General features: G+C 43.3%; 1 protein-coding gene across 1 annotated transcript in view; it reads right to left on the bottom strand.

The window, feature by feature from the left end:
* Positions 1–4,565: 4,565 nt before the first annotated feature.
* Positions 4,566–25,405, bottom strand: part of GIPC1 (GIPC PDZ domain containing family member 1) — a 44,084-nt gene continuing 23,244 nt past the window's right edge. Inside the window, exons 5-7 of the mRNA XM_060764394.2 lie at positions 7,662–7,774; positions 6,973–7,054; positions 4,566–6,695 (exon numbers count right to left, since the gene is read on the bottom strand). Of these exons, the coding sequence (XP_060620377.1) occupies positions 6,544–6,695; positions 6,973–7,054; positions 7,662–7,774 (347 nt within the window). The 3' untranslated portion in view covers positions 4,566–6,543. The remainder of the gene's footprint in view (positions 6,696–6,972; positions 7,055–7,661; positions 7,775–25,405) is intronic.

The following is a 25,405-nucleotide window of genomic DNA, read 5'->3' as shown; positions in this document are numbered from 1 at the left end:
TATTAGCAAAGAATATTATTTTTATTAATTTGAATCCAAACTATCTAATAAGGTTGCCAGGTCAAAAGTGTCCCAGGTGCTCAGATTTCAAGGAGGAAACCTGCAACAAAGGGATGACAACTTATCAAGTCACAGGAAGCAGCTCCCAGTGATGCCATTATATATCAACCATAGTTGCATGGAATGTAGCATTAAAATTGAAAACAAGTAAGCAAACTAGGAATATACACATGGTCTGTTCAAGATATTGCTTCCTCCTGAAATTCCCCATCCTGTAGAAGAGTGTCCAGGCACTAATGTTATTGAAAAATTGGACCCCAAATTATAAATTATATGAATTGTGATTCATGGCTCCATTCAGACATGCAGTGAGTGTGCGCACCTCTGCCCTATAGCAACCCACTCGTAAATTGTTTTTGAAATGTTGTCTAACACATCATGGACCCCAGGAAACAATCCTTCAAATTATTATAATCCTCTCACAATGCACTGGGAGACATGAGGGGAACACACAACAGACTTGCATCAGAGCCCAGTGTCCTTCTCCCATCTCCATTTGATATGATCTGGAAATGTCTCCTTCTTCCATGCCCTCAGCCAGATCAGCCCTTTTGACACCCATTGAAATGATCATCGCTCTAAAACACCGTTTTTTAAATTATCTCAGACTAACTTTATTGTACTCACCAGAGCAAGGACATTAAGCTCATTATCAATTGCAAAACTGCATTCTTTTCCAATCATGCCCCTCCCAGGGGCAGATCGATGAATGGACAGGCACTTCAAAATAATCAAATGGCAGTTTATTAAAGTTTCTTGCCAAAGCAAGAGCCAACCAGGTATGACATTGGAGGGAATCCCATACCAACCACTGGACAGATCCTAGCTGGACACTTCCTGGACCAAGCAGGAGCTAATGTGAGTCTTGAATAGCTGTAAAAATATAATAAATATGTTTTGTATTCACAATTGTGGTATGTCAGTTCTTTGGAGTTCACCAGATATTGGATAGCAACTCAAGAGCTATTCACCACTGGCCGTGTTAGCTGGTACTGTGTAAGCACTACAGTTCAACATGATTTCCATCCTTGTCCTAGCAAGACAACCCACTGCAGATGTCAAAGCAGAGGAAGAGTCTGGGAACAGGGGAAGAAAGAATGGTGTGGGGTGATTGTTGGCTCAGGGACCATTAACCAAATCAAAGCAAAGACCTTTTTTTGACTGCTGGCCAAAGCACTACTGTAGGCTGGCTGGCTAACAAAACTGGGTTGGAAAAACTGATTTTGCTGTTAGATGAAGCATTCCATTAGTTCTCTGAACTGGCTAAATTATTATCTGTTGTATCTAGCCAACTCATTTGAGTTATCCAAATGCAAGCCTTTTCTTGTGCATGTGAGGAATGTGCAGTGACTCAGTTGTCAGGAAGAATCAGCCAACAAATTTCTTCCAAGTGAATATAGCAAAGGCACCCCCCCCCCCCCCAATCTGCACTGCTGCAAAGTGTTGTTTGGATGGTAAGTGCATGTATATGATGAGCTGTTAAATGTTCCAGACTTTCCTGGACATCCAACCCTTCATTCTTGCCTATAGCAGCTTAAGAGAAAAAGGAGAAAGAAGAATTGCATTCAGAAAATCATCAAGCTTGTTACTGTGTTCGCTTTTTAAAAGAGTTAAATGGCTATTAGGCACAATAGCTAATGGCTACCCCTGACCAGTGCAAGAGGACACACCTTTTGAAATATCCAAAATTAGAGACATATAAATAGGAATAATATTTTTTTCTTCTCTTTATAGAATGTCCAGATTTAACAGCCTGGCCACAGATTAAATTAGTGTCTTGGGTCAGACTGTTCAAATCCAATCCAATTTCATAAAGAACCTATTTTTCTCTCATTTATACATATCCACAGAGAGAACATGACACTCTGCCCAACCTCTCATATTTTGAGCAATTTATGTTGTACTAATCCAGAAAGTATTATTCTGGGTGTCATTTGTTTGTTCAGTCACTTCCGACTCTCCGTGACCTCATGGACCACGCTAGAGCTCCCTGCTGGCTGTGGCCAACTCCAGCTCCTTCAAGGTGAAACCAGTCACTTCAAGGATTCCATCCATCCATCCATCTTGCCCTTGGTCGGCCCCTCTTCCTTTTTCCTTCCATTTCCCCCAGCATCATTGTCTACTCCAAGCTTTCCTGTCTTCTCATTGTGTGACCAAATTACTTCTTCTTTGCCTCTAATATCCTTCCCTCCAGTGAGCAGTCTGGCTTTATTTCCTGGAGTATGGACTGGTTTGATCTTCTTCCGTCCAAGGCATTCTCAGGATTTTCCTCCAGCATCACAGTTCAAAAATGTCTATCTTCCTTCGCTTAGCCTTCCTTATGATCCAGCTTTTGCATCCATAGGTTACTACAGGGAATACCATTGCTTTAACTATGTGGATCTTTATTGCCAGTGTGATATCTCTACTCTTCACTATTTTATCAAGATTGGTCATTGCTCTCCCCCCAAGAAGCAAACATCTTCTGATTTCCTGGCTGCAGTCTGCATCTGCAGTCATCTTCACACCTAGAAATACAATGTCTGTCATTGCCTCCACATTTTCTCCCTCTATTTGCCAGTTAGTAATCAGTCTTGTTGCCATAATCTTGGGGTTTTTTTATGTTTAACTGCAACCCAGCTTTTCCACTTTCTTCTTTCACCTTGGTTAGAAGGTTTTTAAGCTATTAAAGACCTTTAAGGTATTTCCGACATATAGTGACATATCAAAGCATTTTCTTGGCAAGATGTGTTCTGTGTGGGGGTTTGACACTGTTTCCCCTGTGGCTAACAGACTGTGGTTTGATCAAGGTCACCCAGTAGGCTTCCATGGCTGAGTGGAGATTCAAACCCAGGTCTTCCAATTTCTTAATCCAGCACTCAAAGTATTATACAAAGCTGGCTTCAACTTAATAGCTCTTTACATCTGAAAAATGTGTGTGGCCTCTGCATATTCTTATTTCTATTGTTACAGAACATCTTGAAATGGCAGACAGTTTTCCCACATTAATACCATTCATGTTTTCCACCAAACACACTACCCACTCCACCATGTCCTGCCACAGTATTACCTTTCACTTTATGCCAAAAGAATAAGGTATTGTAGTAGTGGTGGAGATCTGGGCAGGTCCTATATAACGAGTTGTAGCAAAGACATCCATCCTTTAAATTCTATTTCTGTATCTTGTATCTGGTTATACAGAACACTTGCTGCATTCTTGAACTATGTAAGCATACATTTTGAGGCAGTTAAAATATTTACAGATCCCTCACATCAGATACCCTGAGAAGCAAATTTAGGAGAAGCATCCCTCCAAATGTTTTCATGTGACAAGCTTAGAAAGGAGAATCTTAGAAGTCAGCTGCATGAAAACTGAGGGCAAAGGGTTATAGCTTAGGCATGGATAGGCAAGAAATTTTACTCTTGGTTTTAGCCACCAACACTACCAATCACATACCTAAAGTACCTTCAGACCTCCTATACTGCACTGATTTCATGTTCCTTCAGTCACACAATGGCCTTCAGTCTGGACCTGGAGGCAGGCTCACCATCTCATGCATCCTGATTTTTTTGGGGGGGGGGACACAAGCGGGTTGGCCTCTTTCCCCTCATTGTTTGTGCCTTGACTCCCATGAGGGGAAGCATCTCATTTCCCAGCCCCAACTAAATTGGCAGGATGGGGTGTTTCTTCCTGCTTGTTTTTTTTTTTTAGTATCTCAGGGACACAACAAAGAAAGTCAACCCATCCCAGCATCTGAGAACAGAAAGCCTGAAATCCACCTTTCACTGAGGATAAAATGGTGCAGTGGATACAGTCAAGGCTAAGCTACTAACTAAAACTTGCTCTAAGTACAGCGGCACTCCTTGTAAAGAATGCAAGTCTGAAGGCACTCCAACATCTCCAGGTGAATCCTATCCTTTGATTCAATGAGGGAAGTGGGAATAGTCAGGACCTTCCTCTAGCACATGAGACAGGCCACCTAGACCAACAACAGCTATGCTGAATCCTCAAGTCTTTTTAAAATGAAATTGCTAACTCAACACAATGCAGCGTTTGATTTTACTTTACAGACAGGGATCTTTTCTAAACTGACATATAGCAAAGGAAAACCATCTGCAATAGGCCTTTGACACGCAAGCGTTTTGCTCCCAGACCTCCACTGATACCAAAATCCATGGATGCTCAAGTCTCATTAAATACAAGTGAACTGTAAAATGGTGTTCCTTATATAAAATATTAAAATCAAAGTTTACTTTATGCATTTTTGGACAAAAATTCAAGCCATCTGAATCTGTGGCTATGGAGAGCCAACTATATTTCTCTCTGGATTGGCCCAAACACATGATTGCTATTGCATCTCTGATCTCCTACAGCAATAACCAAGAATAACCAGGTTTGGTTCTGGGTTCCTCGTTCTCTTTTAAACTACGATATACAAGTCTGTGTCAAGAGAATCAGAAGGAAACAGTAGTGGCTAGAACAAAAGAAAGTACACATCCTCCCAAAATACACATGCAACTGTAACTTAGTAGTGTCAATATATTTTATCTTGAAGATGCTTTACATGTCGAATACAAAAATATTCCCCAAGGAGGACATGGTACCCAACCTACCCAAAGGCTTCCGGGGCCAAAACGAAGGAAAGTTGCCAAGGCCTGGCAAAAGTCTGGCCCTTTCTGAGGTTTGCAACATGGGTTGCAGAGGGCAACGAGGCTCCACATCCTCTCTTAGATTAGTGTCTTAGAGATACAGTAGGTGAACTACAGTTGTAAAGTGAAAGAGTGAATGGACCCCCTCCGCTCCCAGGGGTAAGCAGCTGCTGCCTGAACTACAGTACTGGGACACAGCCCAGGGTAGAGGCTCAGTGTCTGGGAGTGTGTGTGCAGGTCAGTCAGTGAGAGGATATAAATAATTTAACAGACAGAGATTTACAGACATTAACTGGGAGGTAGGTCAGTACGACAATAGGGACAGATTAGTTAAGACAGGCATTGACAAGGACACCAAGCCCAACTCTAGAGAGTAAGAGAACCTCCCTGCTGCTGCTGCTTCTGCTCTTGGGAAATGCCTCCAAATCCTGATGCAAAACACTTTGAGAAGAACAACTCCCTAAAACCCATTCGGGAAAGGACAAGCTACAGAGGGGGAAATGCCACTGGTTTAAGAGGGTGAGCTCTGTATCATCCCCTGAGATTCATATGGAGCAGCCTTTGCACCACCACACAGCATGAGTTGCCTGAGGCTAGAAACCCCTAAACTCAGTTGAGGGGGTAGTAACTGGAAACCATGCCTGGGTCTGGGAGAGTGAAAGAGTTGGATACCATTTAGATGGCAGGAAAAACCAGACACAGCTAGACTGAGGGAAAACAGCTGTGCCTGGGTGCAAAGCCTTGGTTCAAACCTGCCATGTGTAACTGTTGGCTGTGTTGTGGCCTGCAGCCCTATCCAGGTCAAAGGACACTGGCGAATAATAATCAAAATTGATCCCAGTTCAGTGGCTGATGACAGAACAGGGAAATGATGAAGTACTCACAAACTCTGCCAGTTACAGAGTGGGTCCAATAGCTATAATTCAAGTGGAAACTCTCACATTTAGTTGGACAGCTCTTATACATAAAAGAGGGGAGCACTTTTATGGGAAAGAGAAAAGCATATTTTTACCCTCAGGTTTTTTTTTTAATGACTGCTAGTTTTTGAAAAGAATCATGATATCTGATGTCCAAAGCCTAAGAAAGCTGTAAGGGTCAAAGGGAGATGAAATAAGTGAGATGCTCCCTAAAGGCAGAATGAAGACACTTCCTAAAGGCAAACTGAGGAAGAAGGGAAGACAGGGAGAATCATCCTGACTAGAGAATTAAGTCCAACGTGAGAGAACAAATTTTCTAATACATATCACGTACCAAAACGAACTAGAGGAGGGCTAGCAGAGGATGCTTATGCAGGAAGAAAAGCCATGGAGTGTACTCACTTAGGACTCAGTTCTCTCAAGAATTGATATGCAAGACTAGGATGTTTGTTGGGCCCGCCTGCCCCACTTATTCAGTGTGCCAGAAGTCAAGCCAACTCCTTCCCCATCTATATCTCCCATGGGATGATTTGAGATTCCACAGAATATTTTTTATCAGGATTAGAAATCCACATTACACACTAATTCAATATAAATTGAGAATTGGGTTTAGCAGTCCATCTCTGGGAACAATGAACCATGAGAGCTGTGCTGATAAGGAAACTGACAACATAGACATTCAGCTGACTGTACTCAGGGCTGAAGGAGCCTGCACCCCCTTCAGGGATGGCAAGGTGTCGGGAAACAGCAGCAGATTCCAGTCCCAGTTCATATTATATAGTAATAATTGATGTGGGTTATTTATTGCTCTTATTCTCCAGCCCCTATGGAGAAAAGGCAGGAGGTCTTGCATCAAGAGGAGGGAAGAGTGGTGTGCCAGGCCCACCAGTGGCCTGCTCAATGGTCCTGCCCGCAGGGTCCAGCAGAGCGCAGAGTCCTAGTAGCGCCCAACCTTGGCATCCCCAATGGCTCCCCAGACGTCAAAGACAAACTCGTCAGGGAAAGCAAAGTCGCCCAGTTGCTCATCCAGTGCCTCAGCAAACTCATCAGGATTCCGCTTGTCCTTGCCCAGCTCCACCATGGTAGCAGCTATGCAGGAAAGGAAGCAGAGATCATAATTAATTCTGCCCCCAGATCTATTCCCAACAATTACTCTGCCTTGTCTAAATCCTAGCTTGCAGACACCGGGAAAACCTCACATTCGTTTCCATTTGTAAGAAACAGAAAAGGAAGCAGAAGGAAGCTCTGCAGACCAAAGAAAAATTCCACTTCTCATGGGGCTGATTCTAACTAGCTTATCCACAGTCTCTTTACAATTTTAGTGGTTTAGTGTTCAGGAGAAAGAGAGAAGGAAGCAGCAACTCACCTAGTTCTGTGTCACGGATGCCCATATAGCTCTCCAAAAGGTCATCGACCTTCTCAATGGCCTTTTCCTCGAAGGCAGATGGCTGTGAAAAGGAATTAACAACTACAGTTAGAAAAGCTGTAAAGGACTGATCTAATGCAAAGGAAAATGGCTGTAGTAAAACTGAAACAAATGTCTGTGGGTGTGTTTTAGAGTGAGGCAAACATATTGGGCTGGTAACCAAGTGGAGCTCAGCATCCTGATAAACAATGTGATGAAAGCGAGGAAGGGTTCAGATCTGAAGGTCCCTAAAGATTGGCTTGACATTCTGCCACTGTTATTAATTCCATATACTCAATGCCTCTTTATGCTCAATATAGTTTCCCTCTCCTCTACTTCAATGCCATGTGAAGGTGTTTGGAGAAGATGTAGGATACGAAGTGACGGTGAGAGATAGCAAAAGAAAGGCATGCTTCTTTTCACTTACAATCACTATCGAGCAATGATTCAGAGGAAGGAGATTATATTGTCAGCCATCCATCTCATCAGAGGATGGATGAGATGACCTCAGATTTGTGGTCATCTGCTCTATTTATTTACTATATATATAATTACCCCACTCTATCTCACCCTGAAGGGGACTCAGAGTGGCTCTACTCATGAATCCCTAGTCCTTGAGCAAGGTCATCTAGCTTTGTCAAGATTCCCACCTGTTCCTCCACAGTGGCTGGTCCTTTGGCCCGAAGTCGCAGTGTTCCTCTCCCTGTGCCAAGCTGAGCACCTGCATTGTGTTTGCCTGCTGTAGACCGCTGACTGATCATATCTGGAACACAAGAAGAAAAGGGTCTCTTGACTTCTTGACTCTCTTACACACTGGTGGCCCTGGGCTAAAAACAAGGCCCAACAGGGGTTATTTAACCTTCTATGTCCAATTGCTGTATGGGAAAAGGGTCCTTTATCTTACCTGGCCAGTTGTAGGCTAGTTATATATACATAGTTTTCTACTTTTAAAATGTCACTGCTAGCTCATATTATGGTGAATTAAAGTAGCATATCCAAAGAATGATGGATGAATTTGTTCATTCAGATTTGTTTAGGATTAACACATAGATTACATAGTCATGAGTATTGGCCAGGACCAGACTATTTCACTATCATTCAAGACTAAACTTTTTAATACCAATGCCTTATTATTAAACCACAGATATATGACTTTAATAATGATGATTTTATTTCCGAAGATGAACTGGGAAGAATCACATTGACAAAAAGAGGATAAATTCTTTTATGGCTAGTAACTTATTAAATTTAGACTGAAAACTTACACTAATAACATGTTTTTTTAAAAAAACAACAACAACAACTGTTTAGAGCATGAATAAGTAGTTGCTTCTCAAAATAGAGGGAGGTAAACAATCTGATCCTCCTGATTTGTTTTTTTTTAAATTTGTTCATAAGCAATCTGTAGTAAGGAGTGAACAGTGAGGAAGTTGACTTTGCCAATGATGCTCAACTATTCAGAGTAGTTAAACTACAAATGGATTATGAAAACCTCTAAAAAGATGTTTTGAAACTATGAGAAACTTGGTTCACCATGACCAAGTATAATGAAACAGACAAGGGCAAATCAAATCAAATCTGAATTCCATACCCACACTACCAGTATGTCAGTTCCTAACCAAGAAAAAGCCCATGAGGTTGTGGAAGACCCCAATTAATGTGTCATTCTATGTTGACCTGTGTCAACCTACAAATTATGGTGAAGGCCACCTCACAGAGATGTTGCTCCCAATATTTACTCATTTCAGGCTGCTCTTTTCTGGACCTTATTTATTAAAAGCATGCAGAGTATTTTTCTTTATTGCCCATGTCATTACTTGTTAATATAGGTACCAAATTTCTGTGTGGTCACAACAGTAGTTTATCTTAGAAAGAATAAGGGAAAATATGATACAGGTAGTACAGAAATACACACAGTGTCAAGGAAGTGGATGGGGGAAGCACTGCTCTCTCTTTCATAAGCTGAATTTTTGAGTCCAATGAAAGGAAGTATATTTTCACATAACAATTAAGTTTGGAAACTGTAACCACCAGTTGTAGCAATCAGTATCAATATGGAGAGCTAAAAAGATGTTTAGACAAACTCTTGAAGAACAAGACTAAAGGTGTCTATGAGTAATGATAGATATATATTATTCTATAGTAACAGAAGTGTTATGTCTCTGAATATCAGTTGATGGGAGAAAGAATGAGAAGCACTCACTGCTCTTATGTCCTATTCATGGGCTTCACATAAGAAACTGATTGGTCACTAGGTGAACAGAATGCTAGGCCAGATAGCAAAAATATATTCAGGATAGGATGTATAGCTGGGATAGGACATGGATCTCTATTTAAAAAAAGGGGTGGGGGAAGGACCAAAACAGAATAAGACAAATTTTGTCTGCCATGATAACAGTCCTGTTAGGACATAATTCCCACAATTGAAGAGGGAAGGTGGAAAGTAACGAGGAATAATGAGCAAGTTTGGGAAAGCTATTTCTGTAAGGTTTTTAGTGCAGGGCTTTTAATGTCTCTGAAACAAAAAAACCCTTTGATTCTCATATCCACAGGTCAATTTTTTCTACTTCCATCCTAAAACTTAGAAACAGAAAGCTATATTTTTCCCAGCAGTAACCACATGCTAGCAGATGCTTTTTTTATGCAGCCATTCCTAGTACACATCTTCTTTTCCACAGAAAGCATACTTCTCCAGTATTTTTAAAAATCTACGTGCTTTTCAGTGTATTGTTAAGTTCAGCTGAAAAACTAATAGGAGGCACTGGGGAGATGTTTTCTTTTTTCCTTTTTTGTGGGGGGGGGACGGACTAGCAGTTTTTCTTTGATGATCAACGCAAGGGGACCCATGGCTTGCCAAGAGGTCAACCCCTGTAAGTTCCAAGAAAGCAGAAAGGGAGTAAAAGCCAAGAGTACAGGACAGCAACCATGAATTAGGACCAGAAATTATTTCCATATGCAGAACAGAAAAAAGTGGTTTCGAAAGAAGCCAGCTGCATCAACAGCAAAGTGTTACAAGGTGAGAATAGAAACAAGGGGCACGAACTTACAACTTTCACTCTTCAATTATTTTACTAATCAAGGCAAACTTTTTCAAAAAGTTGGATGGAGGACAGAGCTCTATTGGGTAAATTGGACATTGGGGGGAGGCACATTGTTCCTTACAAGGAAACAAGTTGCACAGAGTTTGCACAAGGGGCTCAAGTGCCTTCCTGCTATATTGCCAAATTTTACTGCACATAAAATAAACCCTGCTGAAGGGTGGGAATCAGGCAATTTTCCAGATGTTGTTGGTCTGTAATTGTCATGAATCCACACCAGTGGAGCTAATGGAGAGGAAGGGTGGAAACTGAACACAGCTGTAAAGATGCATGGTCACTGCTATCCTATGGGAAGGTTTGTGAATTAATAACACACAAGTTAACAAGATTTCTAGGAGCATGGATAGGAAAAATGCAAGCATATTTCCAACAGTTATTTCTTCATTTGCGAGATGCCATAGCAATTATGAAAACTCTTCGCTTACTTTCTCTGAACATGTTTGTGTGCTGAAACTATCAGCCAAAATGTCTTAACTGCCTCTCTCATTTCCTCAATTCCGCAACTTGTTTGGGTCTTTGCTGTTCTCACTAGTTTGTGCAGGTTAGTAGGGGCCTGTGCCTTATGTATGTAAATATCTGATATGATAGCTGAACACACGGCTGATCTGCATGTGTTTTCTGCCCACTGTGTCTTCTATTATATTACTTGTAAAACTTATTTTCTGACTTGGAGGCAGTCTGCAGTAAAGGGAGTTTTTCTGGTAAACCACAAGGTCAGTTGCAGCACTCTTGGCACTTGAAAGAGATAGGTGCACGGTGTTCTTTTCGTATGAGTTATACTGAAGATTCGCAAGATGCTCTTCTGTAGTCATGTTTATTTCAGACTCCAAATATTTGCTCACTAAACACTGTTGAAAATATACAGACAGAGACGCTCTAATAATTAGGATTTTTTTCAATGGTCTAGTATTAATATAGCATGTCAGGTTATATCTTCATGTTGTATGTGGTGGCAGAATTAAAGTATTTATGAAGCTTCCGCTACTATCAAAAACTATTTAATATGTTTATATTACTCTTATGTTAAAAAGTATGTATACATGTGAAGACAAGGCACTATTTCAAGAAATCTGAAGACTGCAGACACTCTTTTTAAGCTGCCAGGCTCCCAAACCATAGCAGTTGTTCAGATTATACCCTAACTCCCCATCAAACTATCTAGTCAGAATGGCTCAATGGCTCACATAGTATGAATGAAAATTTACCTACCCATAAAATTAGAATACATACAATTCTTCTTCTGAAGATAACTCAAAAGTTCTGAAGAAAAAGAATCATGCAAACACACTCTTGGTGCATACCAAAATAGCATTTTTTTCTAGTTTCACTTATAGCAAAGTTAGCTATCTCTTCAAAGTACTTTGCTCATCATCTGTCTTCCTGAAGTAGAATACCCTTTTCTATTTATTTGCTAAATTTCTTTCAAGTTTGTAGAAACTCAAAGTTCTATAAGATGCTATTGCTGTGTGTCTTCGAGTCATTTCTAATTTATTGTGAATCCCATGGCTATAAGGTATTCAAATCCTGGTCTCTAAAGTCAAATCACTGCACTACATTAGTTTTGCTATAACATACAATCCCTTTAAAGCTTAAGAGGAAAATGATTAATCCAAGTACCAAAACAAAGAAGACAGAGAAATTCATCTGTTTTCTCCAATATAGTCTTCCCAAAGCCTTTGACTTCAACTTTCCCAATCTCACAACCAGCCTGAAAGATACCAGGTTGGTGAAGTCTATTCAGAGACATCAACTGGGAATACCTACAGTGTTTCTTCAACAATTTGTGGGAAGGCAAAAACAGCAGATGGGGAACAATTGTGTTGCACAGTCACCATCAGTTATTAATAGTAATGTACAGCTAAGAAGCAAAAACCACCGTCAAGTTGTTGATTTTTTTTAAAGTGCATTTTTATGTATTTCTTGGAACCCCCCCCCCCCCCCATTTGAATAAATTCAAAAATCCTATCCAAGAAACTAGGAATGCACACTAGTTCAGGTCAACACTTTAAAAGATTTCTTCTATCACAATGTAAATGTGCAATGACTCTAGGGCAACTTTGAGAAAGGAATCAGGCCCACTTCTGAGACTTTTGTATTTGCCCTATTCTTTGAAGAAAAATATATAACGTCATCTAATTTGTGGGAGGCAGCCCCTACTGTGTGGTCTTGGAAAAAGAATCAGCAGGTTAAAACCCTGGGTTGTGATTAGAAAAACACATTATACTAGGAATGTAGCTGAGGCATCAGCACTTCATCATGGTGTTTCAAAAACTATTTTGTTGGACAGCTTATGAGACAGATGGGATCCCTAAAGCAAGTACAGACATTCAACTAAGCACAGTCAGAAAATGCCAAATAAATGTCCAAGGGAAGTTGGATAAAACTTCACGAGTACCTTCAATGCTCTGGGATATAAACAGGCCTGTTAAACTATGTTGAACTTATTTTTAATATCAGAAAGAGCAAGCCTATATCTGAATGACAGGCTAAGTTCTCACTCTATTTACACTTTCCCTCAGACTTCCACAAGAATGTAGGAAACTGCTCCATACCTAATCAGACCAAGGGCAGACAAACTGATGGCCTGCATGAATCATAGTCCCTGAAAACTCATGCAGTCTCTGAACACTGGTATGTTTCTGAGGCTTATGAGAACTGTAGTTTGGAAGGCACCAGTCACTCCACCACTAGTTGCATAGTCAGTCCACCGCTAGTTACACTGACTGCAATTGCTCAAGGTTTCAGATAAACCAGAAATGATCAGATCTGAACGTGGGACCATATGTATGCAAAGCATAAGCTCTATCACCTAACAACAGCCCTTCCTACCTGAACTTCTAAAAGCAGAAGAGAGAAAGAAATGACATAGCTTGATGTTCATCACCACTGCAATAATGTGTCAGGAACAACCTGTTTCTGGTTTGGTCACACAGCGGCTCACTTTGGACTTGCGTTACATGAAAACTGCTTGATCATGCACTGAAATACACTGGTCCCAAGGACCTGCCTCTTTCTTCCAGACATCAAGAAATGATATGCTCTTTGCTTGTTTATGCTTGCATAACTGCAGTATTATCTGTAATCATGAGCATGGGATTTTCTTCTTGGGAATATTTTACAGCAAGAATGACCAATAGATTGTGTATGTTTTCCTGCTGTCATCTCAAAACAGAGCTGTCCCAAAACAATGTGCTGCCGAAGGCAAGGAAAGATGTCCTTTCTCCATTTCCAAGCATAAAAGTAAAACGAACTAGCAATGATAATGATGAGACATTGTCCTGCATTATACTTGGGTACAGTTGGGTAGTCAATGAGTTCATTCACAATTGCTCCCTAACTTGCAACCTGAGGCGAGTTGCTTGGCTCTCTGCACAGTGGTTGACAGGAGCCATCTCCACTAATCATAACTCAACAAAAGTGATCTCTGAGAGCAACCCACCATTCTCAAGGGGAAAGTGTCATCAGTAAGACTGGTCATGGTTGACTTAATGGGATTGAACTACATGAATATTATTGGTTGAAAACAAGTACTAAAGACATTTCAGAAATAGACATTTCAGAAATTGCCTATCAGCAAGGAAATTGGAAGAACTCAATATCTTATCCCTACCATCAACAACAAAATAAAGCTACTGTCATCCTATGAGCATCCCTAGTTAGTATATCACATAGGAAAGAAATAAAGGTTGCTTACCTGTAACCGTATTTCTTCGAGTGTTATTCCGTGAAATTCGCACCTATGGGTTTTCCCCTGCGCCTGCGCAGCAATCTGGATATTCTAAAGATTTAATGAATTTTTAAATGATTATTTTAAATTATTATTTACGGACGCGGAAGCCCCGCCCGTCCCCGCCCCTTTGGACGCCATCCGCCGCGGCGTGCGGCTCCTGGCTAGTTCCCCAGCGCTAAACAGCAGCCAGGTAAAGGCATGACAGAGGGGAAGAAGGGCGGGTCGTGCGAATTTCACGGAATAACACTCGAAGAAATACGGTTACAGGTAAGCAACCTTTATTTTTTCTTCGTGTATTCCGTGAAATGCGCACCTATGGGTGAGATAGCAAGCTACTGACCTGGAGGTGGGTCATGCCACACAGGAAAAAAGAACTGCCCTGCCGAAAGCGGCGTCCTTCTTGGCTTGTATATCCAATTTGTAGTGAGAGGCAAACGTGGAAGGCGTAGACCACGTAGCTGCTCTACAGATCTGGTCCAGTGGCACCCCCCGCAAGAACGCTTGGGAGGTAGAGACCGATCGAGTGGAGTGGGCCACCAAGTGGGATGGTGGCTCTTTTCCTGCCAATTGGTAGTCTAGGCAAATCGTCGAAACGATCCAGGAAGCCAATCCCTGTGAGGACACAGGGTGGCCCAAAGTGTCTTTCCTATACTTTAAAAAGAGTTTGGGAGACTTCCTGTAAGAGGATGTCCTATGTAAATAAAACGACAGTGCTCTTTTAACATCAAGGGAGTGAAGGGTCACCTCCAACGGGGAGGTTGGGTTTGTAAAGAATGCTGGTAAAATAATGTCTTGTGACATATGGGAAACAACTTTTGGGAGAAATGTAACGTCGGTACGAAGAACGACCTTGTCATCATGGAATCTAATGTAAGGTGGGTCTGAACGGAGAGCCGTGAGCTCACTGCTTCTCCTAGCGGAGGTAATGGCCACTAGGAATGCTGTCTTCCAGGAAAGGTGAGAAATATCATTGGAGGCCATGGGTTCAAAGGGCGGTTTTGACAACTGGGATAGTACTAACTCTAAACTCCATTGGGGGGCGGGAGGGGAGGCAGGAGGGTGGACATTTTTGTATCCTTTTAGAAACAATTGAACCAAATGGTCTTGAAAAAGGGACGGCAAGCCAGCTTTTCTTCGGAAGGATGAAATGGCTGCTAGATAACATTTGACAGATGAGAGGGAGGAACATTTGTCAGAAAGGTGTACCAGAAAATCTAGCACCACCGGGATAGGTGCTGTAGTGGGGTTGTGTCCTGCTGATCTCGCGAAAGATGTAAAGAGAGACCATTTATAGTTGTATGACTTTGTAGTGTTCGGTTTGTGGGCGGCAAGAAGTATACGGGACACTGCCTCAGACACGTTTATTGAGGTTTGATCCTCCACGCTGTAAGGCAGAGGGATTGGAGGTCTGGGTGAAGTACTAGCCCGTTCTCCACTGTGAGGAGGTCCGGGGTGGGGTTGAACTTGAGGAACTGACTGTTGGAGAGTAGGAGGAGTGGGGCAAACCAATGCTGGCGTGGCCACCACGGGGTGATTAGGATGCAGTCCGAGTTGTCTTGGATTATCTTGGCTATGACCGGAGACAGGAGGGGGAGCGGGGGGAAGATGTAGAGGAGGCCTGGTGTCCAGTGGAACAGGAAGGCGTCTCCGAGACAACCTGGGGATGCGCGAGGGCAGAGTCTTGCACAGTAGAGAGGGCAATGAGTGTTCACTGGGGAGGCGAAGAGGTCTATCCTGGGAGTGCCCCATTTGCGTGTAATGAGTTTGAATTGTGTCGGGTGGAGATGCCACTCGTGATTGTTTCTCGTTGTCCTGCTCAGGGAGTCTGCTAAAATGTTGTCCTGCCCCGGGAGGTGGATGGCTGTGAGAAGGACATTGTGTTGAATGCACCATTCCCAGATGCGTGTGACGATTGAGAGAAGTGTTTGTGACCTCGTTCCTCCCTGTTTGTTTATGTAGTATTTGACAGCGGTGTTGTCTGTCACTATCTGGACCATGCGGTTGGATACGATTCGGACGAAGGCCCAAAGAGCTTTCTCCACCGCCATCATCTCGAGGGCGTTGATGTGGAATTTCTGGTCTTGCCGGGACCAGTGACCGCTGACCTGGAACCCCTTGAGGTGAGCTCCCCAACCCGAGTTGGAGGCGTCCGTTGTGAGGGACGCGGAGGGGCGGGGTTGGTTGAATGGCATCCCCAAGAGAACATTGTGTGCTTTTGTCCACCATGTGAGGGAGTGGAGGACAGAGTGAGGTGGGTGAAGAACCCGAGACTGTGAGTCGCGGAGAGGGTCGAAGGTTCTGATGAACCAGTTTTGTAGGGGCCGCATCCGGAGGCGTGCGAATGGGGTCACATTTGTGGTAGAAGACATGTGTCCCAGGAGGGACTGGATAGCCCAGGGAGAGGCCTGCTGGGAATGTTGTAGGGTAGTAATAGCTTGTTTGAGGTTGAGGAACCGGTCTTCCGGGAGGAACGCTCTCTGGAGTGTGGTGTCTAAGATAGCTCTGATGAATTGGATGCGTTGCGTCGGTTGGAGATGGGATTTGTCCTGGTTTATAACCAGTCCAAGGACCTGTAAAAGAGATAAGGTGTAATGAATATCTTTACACAATTGAGGCCTTGAAGACGAGCAAAATAACCAGTCATCAAGGTACGGAAAAACCGTGACGCCTTGTTGACGGAGATGTGCGGCTACGACGGCCATGAACTTTGTAAATACTCTGGGTGCGGTGGACAAACCGAATGGGAGGGAATTGAAGGAGAAGTGTCTGTCCTGAACTGCAAAGGTCAGAAACCTGCGGTGTGATGGTCTGATTGAGATATGGAAGTATGCGTCTCATAGGTCTACCGTGGCTAACCACGAGTTTTCAGGAATGAAAGGAAGAATGTTAGGTAGAGTGACCATGCGGAATTTGCGTGGTGTAATGAAGGTGTTGAGTCTACGGAGATCTAGGATGGGCCAAAGGCCACCATCTCTTTTATCTACCAGGAAGTATCGAGAGTAGAAGCAGGTGTTGGTTGTATGAGAAGGGGTGACAGAGATGGCTCCTTTATGAAGGAGAGAGTTTATTTCCTCCCAAATGGCTTGAGAGGGTTGAGTGAGAAGAATAGTGCCAACCTGTGGGTAGGTATTAAATTCTATTGCATAACCCCTGTTTACTATGTCGAGGACCCAGGTGTCTGTGGTTATGGATTGCCACTGTGGAAGGAATTGATGAAGCCTGTTTAAGTATGTAAGTGGGGGGGGGGGATGCGGTGACAAGTAAAGGTATGTCAAAAACGGCGTTTATTGATATTGGAAGGTCTGGTACCACGGTACTGACCTCTGGAGGGGAGAGACGGATGTCTTGCGGCTGTAGCTGGGGCGTATGGTCTTTGTCTGCCCCTGTAAAAGGAGGTGTTGTAAGGCCTGTTATAAAATTGGGGCCGATAGTAGTAGGAGCCCCATCTTTGGCGTTGGTAGGTGTAGGGCTGTTGATCATACTTGTAGACAGTTTGTTTCATCTTGTGGGAGTGCTCAAGTTGTGAATCAGTTTCAGGGTTAAAGAGGCCCGCCTCATCCATAGGGAGGTTTTCAATGAGGGCACGTTGTGACTGGGAAAGAATTGCAGCTCTCAGCCAGGCATGGCATCTGAGAGCAACCGAGCCCGCAATGAGTTTGCCTGAAGTGTCAGCTGTATTTTTTGCTAGGTCTTTTTGTAGTTTGGCCAACAACAGGGCTTCTTGAGCAAAGGCCTTTGCCAGCGGTTGGTCAGCTGGCGGTAATAAGTCCAAATATGGAGATATTTTATTCCAAAGTAGGGTTTGATAGACACTCATACAGACCCCATAGTGTGCCATGCGGGCAAAGAGGCATGCTGAGGAGTAAACATTTTTAGCCATAGAGTCCAATTTTCTCCCTTCTTTATCGGAGGGAGATGACTGGTTAATTTGGATTGGTTTTGGTTGAGCATCAGTCACTACAGAGTTTGCTTTGGGCATTTTGGACAGCCATGAGGCTGAAGATAAGTCAATACGGTACAAATTTTCTGCCCTTTTAGGGGTTGCTCCAGAGATGGAGCAACCCCTGTATTTTTAAGGATTTTCAAGAGATAAGGCAGCGTGGGCAACACAGTGGATGCAGGTGCCTGTTGTTCAGTAGAAGTAAAACATGGATCTGTGACTGTATCAGAAGGCTCTGGAGTGGTAAGGTTCAGGGTCCTTGCCAACCTGATCATAAGGGCTGAGAATTTTTTTAAATCCTCCAAATGCTGAGGTGATGGGTCAGAGTCTGTTACCGGGTCCTGAATAACAGGAGTATCCTCAGTGGACTCCAAATCAATGGTGTCAGTCTCTGGTTGGAGAGGCATGTGAGGGTCATGAGAAAGTGGTTGGGGATCCACTTCGGGGTGAGGGTCTGGTGGTTGAGAGAGTGTAGCCGTGGGTGATACACGAGGAGGTTGTGGATATTTAGGGTCAAGGTATTGATAGGCATGAGGCCCCCTAAAATGGTCGGGGGGGGGAGGGTAGTAGAAAGGGTATGGAAAAGGAGGTGGAGGGGGGGGATAAAGGTGGTAAGGGTATTCCTGGTACCCATAGCTTTGGTAGTGTTCTGGAGGAAGAGATCGCACCTTCTTGGGAGGAGGGTGGGAGGGGGTTGAGGGCTGGTTTGGATGAGGGGATGGGGAGCGCTGGCGGCGTCTGGGGAGCTGCGCCGAGGTGCTTGGCTGTATAGGGGAAGGCGTTTCCCCTGGTACCGGGGGTTGAGGAGAGCTTGGAGAGGGGGGAGGAGAGGTTTGAGAGGGGGGCAAAGGAGGGGGGGAGAGAGAGAGATCGGGTGGCTGATCCAATTCCAGGTGGGGAGCTAGGAGCTCGAGAGGGGGGAGGGGTCGTCCATTTCCAAAATGTTTGGGAGCGGTTCCTGCAACTGCAGGGTGGAATCGGGAAGGTGAGGCACCGTTTCAAGTATAGGGGGACTCAAGGGCTGAACACCAGTGAGTTGCCGTCCCTTTTTCTGTTTATTTAGTTTCTCTTTCCTTGTAGCAGGCTTCGTGGCCTGTTTAGAAGGCTTTGATTTTTTTCTCGGCTGCTCCTCAAGGGAAGCATTCGCCTGAGTAGAATCACGCCTATCCCCAACGCGTGGGGAGGAAGGCTGAGCAGTTTCTTGAATCGGGGAGGATTGGGAGGGGACGGGGAGCATCTGGGGCGCTAGGGCCCGCTCATACAATAAAGCTTTTAATCTGGCGTCTCTGCCTTTGCGAGCCCTGGTTGTGAAGCTCAAGCAAATTTCACATGTCTGGAGATTGTGGGTTTCTCCAAGACAGAGGAGGCATTTGGTATGCCTATCGGCCTCAGGGAGGTTAACTCCGCAGGCCGAGCAATTTTTAAAGTAGAGGGAAGACATCTAGCCTGTTTAGGAGAGAGAGTGGTCGAGCCGGTCCGTGTTCAGGAGAGGAGAAGGTAGGTAGCCGAAAAAACAGTCCAATGGTCAGGAAGATCTTAGTAATCGAGGAGTAAAGTCCGGAGATGCTGCCTGTTTGGCGCGGAAAAAGGAACTAGCCAGGAGCCGCGTCCAAAGGGTCGGGGACAGGGGCGGGGCTTCCGCGTCCGTAAATAATCATTTAAAATAATCATTTAAAAATTCATTAAATCGTTAGAATATCCGGATTGCTGCGCAGGCGCAGGGGAAAACCCATAGGTGCGCATTTCACGGAATACACGAAGAAAAAACTATAAGAAAAGAGATGAAGGAGCTCTGCACAGACTGCAAATTAGGCCGTGACTCTACTCAGCAGGACTAGTTGATAGAACTAGCTGCGTTGTCAACAAGCGAAAATCTGCCACACCCAGTTTTTCAGAGACACGCAAAGAGAAGAAGTGAGAACCACCTGTTCTCAGCCTTCTGGCACCATCACTAGCAGCAGCTGCCTGCCTCCTTATACCTCCAACACGTACACACCCACAGAGATCTCCCACATTCCAGTGTTTTCCGAACACCAATTAGTATATTATGGACCAGGCTTAAAAGTAGGAAATGTTGCAGCCCTGATAGTAAGACTGCCCCTAAATATGGGATTGGCCTGGACTGAAACCCATCATAACATGACCAGTGATATGACAATCCAGCCCCTGCATCATATATATACCCAACCCTGAAACCGGCATGCAGTCTATAGGGGAAATGGGGGCACAGACTTTAGCCAGAGTTGCCCATCTGTGCCTTACTTATTATCTACTACTATGCTGACTGAACTTCTCACAAGAAATGTAGTCTCCAAATAGCCCCACAGGCTCTGGGGGAGAATCACAGAATGAGGTCCCCTCACTCTTGCTCTGCATATTCTTTCAAATATACACACTTGGCAGTAAATATTAGGCTCTCTCGGTTTTTTGAGAATAGGCACATCTAAGGCAATGAGCTCGCCACAGAACTTTCTCCAGCAAGTAACTTTTTAGTACCAGTTTTTGTATGCATGCTAAGTGTAGGGTGTGGGACAGACATTAATCCAGATGCAATCTCTTGCTTTGTGTAGCCAGCCTCCTACAATTACATACAGAACCGAAATGGGCCTCTGCAGTGGCAGAGACTTTGGTTTTAGCTCTCTGTAGCAGGGTCAGGAATACATGGACAGAAGCTACACAAATAAAATGTCTGGTTGTTCTATCTGCTCTGGGAGAGGAAGTGGGTGGCAGCCCCACTTGTTCTTGGGCCAGGTCTTGTTAGGGTTTCCCATCTGTGTTCTTCACAATAAGATAAGGAAAAATCCAATGACTAGCACAATCCCAAATTGTTTTCTTGGCTGACTCTGTCTTTAGATTTAGCTAAGTTTACCACCAAAAACAACTTGCACCAGCTTTTACTAAAAAGCCTCCCACTTGTTGGAAAATATTGAGCCAAGAAGAAAGTTAAGAGAAGGGAGTAAAGGGGGAAAGTACAGGTTGCAGGGACATTAGTTCAGAAAGGATACATTGATCATAAAAACAAAGAGCCGACAAAGAGGAACAGAAAAAGGAGTGTTGACGAATTAACACCAAGGCACACTGACAGAATTAGAAAAGGGGGGAGGGTGTTGATTCTCCAGCAAAATAACATTTAGCCTGGACCCCAATAAAATTAATCCAGGTGAGGGCTTAATACTGTCCCTTCATCTGCACAAAGATGTAGGCGACTTAGCTGCTCAGTCATAGGGAAGTCAAAGACAGTTAGCAGTACTGCATTCCTTACTGCAGATGTTTCATAATGTTGTTCCTCTACTCCTGCCCAGGATACTATCTAAACAAAGGCAGAGGAATGCTAGTGTTGAAGGATGGAACGTGGCAGTTACAAGACAAGACACCAAGTAGTCTTATGTCACATGTGGAAAGCTTATTTGTGGATTTCTAAGAAGGGGAGCTCTACAGTAAGAGTGTCACGGCAGAACAGTATGTGCCTCATTATAACCTATAAGGAAACAGTGAAACACAAGCCATTGTCCCTTTAGATAATGCAACTACGACCTGTAAGGACACAGACATATTGATGGTCCTGCTGGATAAATGAAGCATCTACAATCCTCCCAATTGACTGAGACGGCACCAAGAATTTGGACTTTGCCAGGTTGGCCTGAATCCCAGTCCTACCATTATTCTTGTCTTTAATCACAATTCTGGTCAGTAGCCAGATCTTCATTTGTTTACAATACTATCAAATTCAAAATGAATCAATTTGAAACAAGAGGGGAATGAGTCTTTCAGAATACGATATTCTATTGAACTTATCATTATGCTCATGCAGAAACAGGACTAAAATTTGATTATTTTTACCAAAAAAATCCATATGGGTACAAGAACTCTTAAGTATTCAGGTAAGATCCCTACCTCAACAATATATTAATCTTACTAATTTAGATCCAGATATACAAAGGCAAAGAAAATTAGGTTCATTAATATCTGTGCTCTCGATATGTCTATTTTTATAATGGAAACAGCTACACTACAATAAGAATAACACAAATCAATAGATCCCTATTTTTTTTTCAGGGAAAGCCATGATGGCTTTGTGAAATCAAGAAATCTACATTTAACTGTGTGATCCGCCTCAAACCATGAGGAAAGGAAGATAAGAAATAAAATTATTATTATTATTTGAAACACAACAATATGAGTCCAAAGCAGACACTCTGCTGGCTTTTGTAGTGGATCACATGTCGGGCACTTCCCAAGTGTCTACGACTGTGTCATGTATCGGCGAATAATGCGTGCAGATCACAGTAGGGTGGCCTTCTGCAGCTGGCAGATGGTAATCTTGTCAACGCCGATTGTGTTTAAGTGCAGGCCAAGGTCTTTAGGCACTGCACCCAGTGTGCCGATCACCACTGGAACACCTTTACTGGCTTGTGCCACAGTCTTTGCAGTTCAATTTTTAAATCCTCATATCGTGTCATCTTTTCCAGTTGTTTCTCTTCAATCCTGCTATTACCTGGGATTGCAACATTGACAATCCATACTTTGTTTTTTAACATGATCGTGAGGTCAGGAGTGTTGTGCTCCAAAACTCTGTCCGTCTGAATCCGGAAGTCCCAGAGTAGCTTGACATGTTCATTTTCTGTAACTTTTTCCGGCTTGTGATCCCACCAGTTCTTTGTCTCAGGCAGATGGTATTTGTGGCACAAGTTCCAATTAATCATCTGAGCAAAGGTGTTAGGTGTTAGTCTGTGCGATCTTCTTGCAGCAGCTGTGGATGTGTTCTATTGTTTCATCTGCTGCTGCTGCTGCTGCTGCTGCTGCTGCTCCTCCTTCTTATCTGACCTAAGAGATATCTGTGCCAGTCATACATAGCTGGGCTGATCACTGAAAGGGTGCTTGCAAAATAATGCAGTGACCACTCAAAAAAAGCAAACACAAAGTTGTGACCTGATGGAATGTAACCATTTAAAGTGCAACCTAATAACAGGCAAGCTCAAAAAGACTACTAAGAAAAGCAGTTCTACCAAAAAGCTGTTTGTGTGTGTGCATGCGCATCTTTCTCCAGGATGCTGAACTTAGCCAAGAACAGCAAAACCCACACTGTAGCACTTTATGGAGAGCAAGAAAATCGTGCAGCCATCCCAAAAGTATTAATCTGCCCCTGGAGATTAAAGGGGGCACGGGCACTCACACAACAGACACAGCAAAGAAGGAAATAACTTGGAAAGTGGAAAATCATCATCCTTCCCAGAACTGTCCACTGAGTCACTCAAGGAGGAAGGAATTTGCAGTGGCAGAGCCAGGCTGACATGATGGATAATCCGACGTGCAAACAGGAGGGAATGCAATACATTTAGAATCTGGAACTCTCAAGGTTTATTCCTGGTAGCGAGAGGAAGTATTATGAATAATAGAACATTGAATTTTAGGATTTGAAACTACATAAAGACACACTTATGCAGTAAAGCTCTCTTTGCTAAGTGGAACACTACAGCCACTGGAATGGGCTTTGCATCAGGATACAAAGACATCCTGGATGATGACTAGCCTAATATACCGGGAATAGAGAAATACAATGACAGTACAAGATGATTCAAAATAAGGAATTGTGTCTTGCCCAGAACTGAGTTACTACCACTGGACTACCAGAGATACTGAACCAGGCAGAACTTTCTATTGGTTCTGATACAGAGCTACCTGAACATACCATCTCTCAAGGGCTGTGGCAAACCAACTCCAAGTCTTGCTCATGGACCTCACCTCCTCAAAGACTTTCTTTGGAATACTTTGTCACTACTTTCAGGTCCTTCCTCCCTTTTTCCCTAGCATTCCTAATATGGTCTTCCTGGACTGTCCAAGTGCAGAATTTTTCCCTTAGAGACCTAACAACGCTTTGGACTAAAGGCACAGGAACATATCCATTTTACTTAGCCTTACTGGGTGTGGCGGAGGCAAGTGAAAAAGCTTATACTGTTGCTGAAGAATTTTCCTGTGCACCTCCTTGCAGCAATGCACGAACACACATACACACATTACCAAGAAAGTCTCGGCACTTGTGTGTGTGCTTGGACATGCTCACCAGATGTGGTAACATGTTGAGCAAATATACTGAATGTATGTTTGGAAGCTTGCACTGATGGAAAACCTTACAGAATATCTACAAAGGCCCCTTTGAAAAACCTGCTCACATTGCCAGCTTAAGACACTTTACTGCTTGAAACTGAGGCCAAATTGTGACCTCCCTGTTGCTAAAACCAAAGCCAACATATTAAAGAAATCTGGATGTGCTATTGAGGCCCCAGTTCCAGCTTTTAGCTCACCCTTTTTGGATGTTGCCTGAAACAGCTGCTTCATGGTCCTGCTACAAGGCTAACTCTGACCATTTTGATGGAGGTGGAAGGGTGCGGGATAGTGGCTATTTGGCATTTATTCTGACTTTGCTGGTAAGAGAAGTTGCTGAACCATGTATACGTCAAGCAGAACTGTGTTAAAGTTGAACTAGAAGCTAGCGGATTCAAGCAGTGCTTCCCCACAACACCCAGGCTGTTCTTTACACAGTATGAATGTTATTAATGTGCTAGTAGAAAGCAAAAGCAGACGCTAATCACAGTACATAAGAAAAGTCTCTCTGCCATCATAAATTTAATGGTTAGGTATGATCATGTGGTACATATGTGATACTGTAAGAATCCTGAAAGTTGTTTCTATTTAAAAAAGAAAGGCTATTTGTTATGTGCTTGGAAACAAAAATGACCAAAAGAGACAAAGAAAAGAAAGCAATGTGAAGCTGAGACTCTGTCATTTTAAGAAGAACTTTACAAAAAAAATGGCAATGACTTATTGCAATTTGTCTCCCAACATTAGGTTACGGTATGATTTCAATTGTTTGTAGATTGTGTGGCAAATGTCTTCAAATTATTGCTTTTGGAAGCTACCCTGGGTTTCACTCAGGGAGAAAGACAACACATAAATACATAAATAAATAGCCTGAACTTTCACAATACCCATGAAAACAATATGCAAATTATATACATTTCAGACTGCCCCTTGGCTCTGAGAACGTGAATCTGACTGACTTTTGAAAAATACCATGCTGTCCTCTGGCTGTAAATGGCCAGTAAACAGTACTGCAGCAGCATCTGCTGGCCTGTTTACAGTACAACACGCACTTGGAAGCACAGTACAGTCTAATTGTTAAGGCTGACTGAATTTAGCCTTTCCCAGCGTATATGTATCTATACAGTTCAGATTCTGCACCAAAAAGAATGGTTCTATAATTTAACCACAGAACTGTCAAGTATTTTGTATTATTTATTCTGCCTGGCTGATAGTCATGGAGTGTTTTGTTTTTTGGTTTTTTTTGGTCATGTCAGGAGCGACTTGAGAAACTGCAAGTCGCTTCTGGTGTGAGAGAATTTGCCGTCTGCAAGGACGTTGCCAAGGGGACACCCGGATGTCTTGATGTTTTATCATCCTTGTGGGAGACTTCTCTCATGTCCCTGCATGAAGAGCTGGAGCTGATAGAGGGAGGTCATCTGCACTCTCCCTGGATTCGAACCTGCGACCTGTCGGTCTTCAGTCCTGCCGGCACAGGGGTTTAACCCACTGCGCCACCGAGGGCATGGTGGAAAAAGAGAAGAGTGC

Source organism: Anolis sagrei, chromosome 2 (genome assembly GCF_037176765.1).
Source record: "Anolis sagrei isolate rAnoSag1 chromosome 2, rAnoSag1.mat, whole genome shotgun sequence".
NCBI lineage: Eukaryota > Metazoa > Chordata > Lepidosauria > Squamata > Dactyloidae > Anolis > Anolis sagrei.
The sequence above is the reverse complement of the archived record's forward strand: the minus strand, read 5'-3'. Positions and strand labels throughout refer to the sequence as shown.